Consider the following 4239-nt stretch of genomic DNA (forward strand, 5'->3'; position numbering starts at 1 on the left):
GATGGGCAGTCCACAGGGATTACAACTGAGATGGTGAGATGAAAAAAAAAATGTAAAAATAAACTATTATATATTTATAAAAAATAATAAAGTCACTATAAAAAACATATTAGTTTAATCTTAACATTCAGCATGTCTTGCTGCGCTAAGATCTGTGAAAACATGTAATATATGTGCGGCTTATGAAAGAGACCTTGACGAGGGCAGGACGTAATGGAGTCTGGCAGTGTTCCAAGTAAAAAGAGACTTTCCAGAGCCTCACACATTGTCCACACACAGGCACACGGCCCTGACTCACACGACAGGCACCACCGCCTCGAGTGTTCCGAGCTGCCCATCGAGGTTGGAGGTTTACCAACCTCCATAGCCCAGCTAACAGGGCACCCAGACCCGGCCAATGTGATGTCCCGGCCTCCTCACACATCTGACCCCTCCCCCCATGCTCTGCCCTGGGCCTTTTCTGCCCTCAAACATGGTCTGACTTGTCCCTCGCCCCATCTTCACCCTGACTCTTCTTCCTGGATTCCGTCCTCCACATGTTCTCAGGTCTGACTCCCTCTCACTGTTTAAAACTTACTTCACATACCCCTTCTGCTTGCTGAGGCCTCTCCTGTCACCGTTCTCAAAATCGCACCTTATCTGAGTTCACTGCCACGTCACCCCCTGCTTTCTCCACAGCACTCTTCACAGCTGGGAAGTGAGTGTCCTTTACTTAGGCCTTTATTGCCGTCCTGTCCCCACACAGCCAGAAGATACAGGCTCTGTGTGTGTATGTTGTTGCTGCTGTGACCCCTGTGTCTAGATCACATGTATCACATAGCTAGTGCTCAATAAATACTTCTTGAAAGGAGGAACCCAGGAGTAGCTATTTTTTAAATGTACTGGTATCTGCCCCATGCCCCATTCTTTGATTTTAATCTGGGACTCTGTGGTCCTGTGACTTGTCCACAATCACACAGAAGAAAGAAGCAAATGTGGAACCCTCATTGTGGCCTTCCCTCATGTGTCTGACATCAGCTGGGACTGCAGGAGAAGGCTTCAGAAAAGAACTGAACTGCAGGCTTCAGGATACTGGGAATTTGTAATTCTGTTCCCTAATTCTGGCTCCACACAATACAACACCCATTGCTGGGATGATGGAAAAGTTTACAGGATAACTGGGTTGGTGTCAAAGAGTGAGGCAGTGCCCTGACAAGGCTCACCTGAGTGCCCCACTGGAGCCATAGTATTTCTCACGGCTGTTGGGGACACACTTGAGGGCTGGATCACCGCTGCCATCACACAGAGCACAGAGACTGGACTCTGGATCAGACCCAGGGGCGCAGCTTTGGCTGAAGAATTCATCTGTGCAGAACAAAAGGGGGGTCAGTTCTTCTGCCTGTGTTAGCAAGGGCACCTCAACTTTTCCCCTAGAATTGCCTGAATGATATAAAGACACATTCTGGTACTTAGTACCACAGTATTAGAAGAACCAATGGAATAAAAGGAAAAGATGCAGCTAGAGCAAGATAAAGAAAGCCTGGCCAAGGTTGGGAGAAGGGCATGTGAGCTCAGAGATGCCCACCCCATCCCAGACAGGCCAGTATTGTGGGAGGGCAGACACTGATTCAGCAATAGAGTGGACACTAGCGAGTAGACAAACGTTCTGGCTGACTGACCCTGTCCACATGTCTCCCCACCTCTGCTGCCCAAGACCTTCCTTCCAAGGTGGGCAGGCCCGACTCCAAGTTCAGGGAGGGGTATGAGAGGCCCGCCCGCCTGTGCACAGGCTCCTGGAACCTAAGGCCATGGAGTGACAATCATAACTCAAGTAACACACCAGGGAAATTGCGTCTCTCTCCTTCTCCCCCCACCCTTTCCTCCACACTCTGGGGAAAAGAAAATGGCTCCACAAGACCACAATAAAGGAACTGGTACACCTGGGCGTCAGGGGGAGACCTCATGCAGAGGGATGGAGAAGGAACAGAAATTACCCAAGGACAAGGGAAAAGAGCTTTCAGGACCGGAAGCAGCATTTGTAAAAGCCTAAGATGGGGGTTCAGGGTGGAGGTAAACGCTCCGATGGCTTAATGGAGGCCCCTGGGCTGGAGCACCCAGAGTGAGAGTAAGTGGAGAGGGGGCAGGGTCCAGATCACATGCCCTTTCACACTTCTGTGTAGATTTTGTTCTTTATCCTCAGAGGAGTACAGGGGTTTTGACAGCGGTGGGTCGCACAGCATCAGATCTGCACTTTACAAGCCCAGGTGGGCAGGAGAGTAGATAGAACCTGGGGCAGATGCCAGATGAGCAGGCCACAGCGGTGGAGGGGAAGCGGGAACCTGTTCAACACACAGGGTGGTGAGGGGTGGGGGGAGCACTGATCCCTTTGGGGAAGGATGGACGTGTGAGGGAAGGACCCACAGTCCACTTTCCAGCTGCAGCAAATGCATGAGCTGTGGGCACTTCCCAAGCTGGGCGGGCTTAGCAGAGAGATTTCCATTTTGAACAGGTTGAGCTCAGTGTGCTTTGGAAATATCCAACTAGATAATGTCAAATAGGCAGATTCAAAGTTATAAATGTACATACAGCACACCCACACAGACCTGGAGGTCAGGGAAAGATCTGTGCTTGTGATATAAAAAATTTGATTATCATGAACATTATTAAAAATAATGATAGCAGCAAACATTTATCTCATGCTACAATAACGCCTAGCTTTGTGCGCTTACTATTACTTTAGGTGGTCATGGAGGCAAGAAGCAAAGGTGTGAGTGCTTGGAGATTCAGTTAGAGCTGCTTTAGGCAACTTAAACATTTATTAACCAGGTTGGAATGGGGAGACTTTGTAAAAGTAAGAGCAACACCAAACCAGTGTACTTTCAGAGATAGTGAGGTAAGGTGATTTGGAGAAACGCTGCTGAGAGGTCATGGAGCAGCAAGCCACGGGGCCTTCCAATTGAACAAGGAGGAGGTGACCTACAACCTTGACCAGAATCCTCCCTGTGGGATGAAACCGGGGACAGGGTGTGGGGTGAGTGGCTCAGATCACACCTCTAGGTCTGTTTTAAATGGGAGGAGAAAAAAAAAGGTAGGAGCTGGAGAGGGAGGACTTGTAAAGATGGAAGCACCGGTGCTTTTACATGTTGTAAGAAATTGGATATACCAGAGGGCGATGTCGTAACTGAGGGAGTGAGGGGCTGGGGGTTTGCAGGGTTGGGGAGCAGACGCAGTGCACTGGAGGCCCAGGCTTTGGGGGAGGGATGTGGAAGAGGAAACCTGATGGTTACTGTTTCTTGCACGTGCAAGGTCATCTGCTGAGGAAGGGCGGTAGAGGGGGGTGAGATGGAGGTATGTGGACCACTAGGGTACTTGAATAATTATCAGGAAGTGTAGGGATATGGAGCAGAGGAAAGTGGGTGTGCTTAAGAGTGCTGGGGGCCCACTGAAGCCAACACAGGAGAATTTCCAGTTGAGAGTCCTGCTCTTCCCCCTGACATTCTCCAGGCATTTTCAGGTACAGCTCAGGAGTAGGAAGCAAAGGGAGCAGGTAATGGGGTTCCTCTAGGGCTAGGATTAGTCAAGTGGCTGGAGAATGTAGGGGAGCAGGAGTTTTTATGGTATTGGCAAGAGAGTTGCTAAAATATGAAATCTAAAAGAGAAGATAGCAATATGAAAAATAAAATTCTTGCTGGTATTAGGTTTTTAATTAAGAAAACAGACTATTTGCTTTATGTGGGAAAACAACACACATACACACACACACTATACCATATGTCACACTCTCACTTTGTAACCCCACACTCGTGCCCAGAGCCAGCTGCATGACAATGAGAACTAGATCTTTCTTTGAGTGCTGCCCTTTGAACTCAGTCTGGGAAAAGGGGCTGAGGATCTGCGAGGGGTGTGAACTGCACTGCCCAGCCCTTGGCCCAGACACGGACGCCATTCCTTGCCATTCACTGAACTGAATCCCTCCCCTTCACAGGCACAGGCCCAAGGAACCGGCTGCCTCACCCTGTCCCGGAATGCACTTACCAAACTTACAGGATCCTGTTTTGTTGTATATTAAACCCATGGGGATGATCCAGCCTTCAGAGCTGCCAACGGCAGGGTGGCAGGATTTCTTGCCTCGAAGAGAGCTCCAGGTGAGGTCAGCATCTGACTTCTTCACCACTGCCACAGAGTAGTAGCCTTGAGAGACACACCAAAGTGCATTTTTAACACCTCCAGTAATGTCTTGAAAGAGCTTCTGTGGCTAGC

General features: G+C 49.4%; 1 protein-coding gene across 1 annotated transcript in view; it reads right to left on the reverse strand.

Moving 5' to 3' along the window:
- LOC101637145 (inhibitor of carbonic anhydrase-like) overlaps window positions 1-4239 on the reverse strand; it is a 38442-nt gene that overhangs the window by 10248 nt on the left and 23955 nt on the right. The window contains exons 12-13 of the mRNA XM_012724814.1: window positions 4015-4170; window positions 1203-1344 (exon numbers count right to left, since the gene is read on the reverse strand). Of these exons, the coding sequence (XP_012580268.1) occupies window positions 1203-1344; window positions 4015-4170 (298 nt within the window). The remainder of the gene's footprint in view (window positions 1-1202; window positions 1345-4014; window positions 4171-4239) is intronic.

This window comes from Condylura cristata, unplaced genomic scaffold (assembly GCF_000260355.1).
Source record: "Condylura cristata isolate star-nosed mole 26May11 unplaced genomic scaffold, ConCri1.0 scaffold00014, whole genome shotgun sequence".
NCBI lineage: Eukaryota > Metazoa > Chordata > Mammalia > Eulipotyphla > Talpidae > Condylura > Condylura cristata.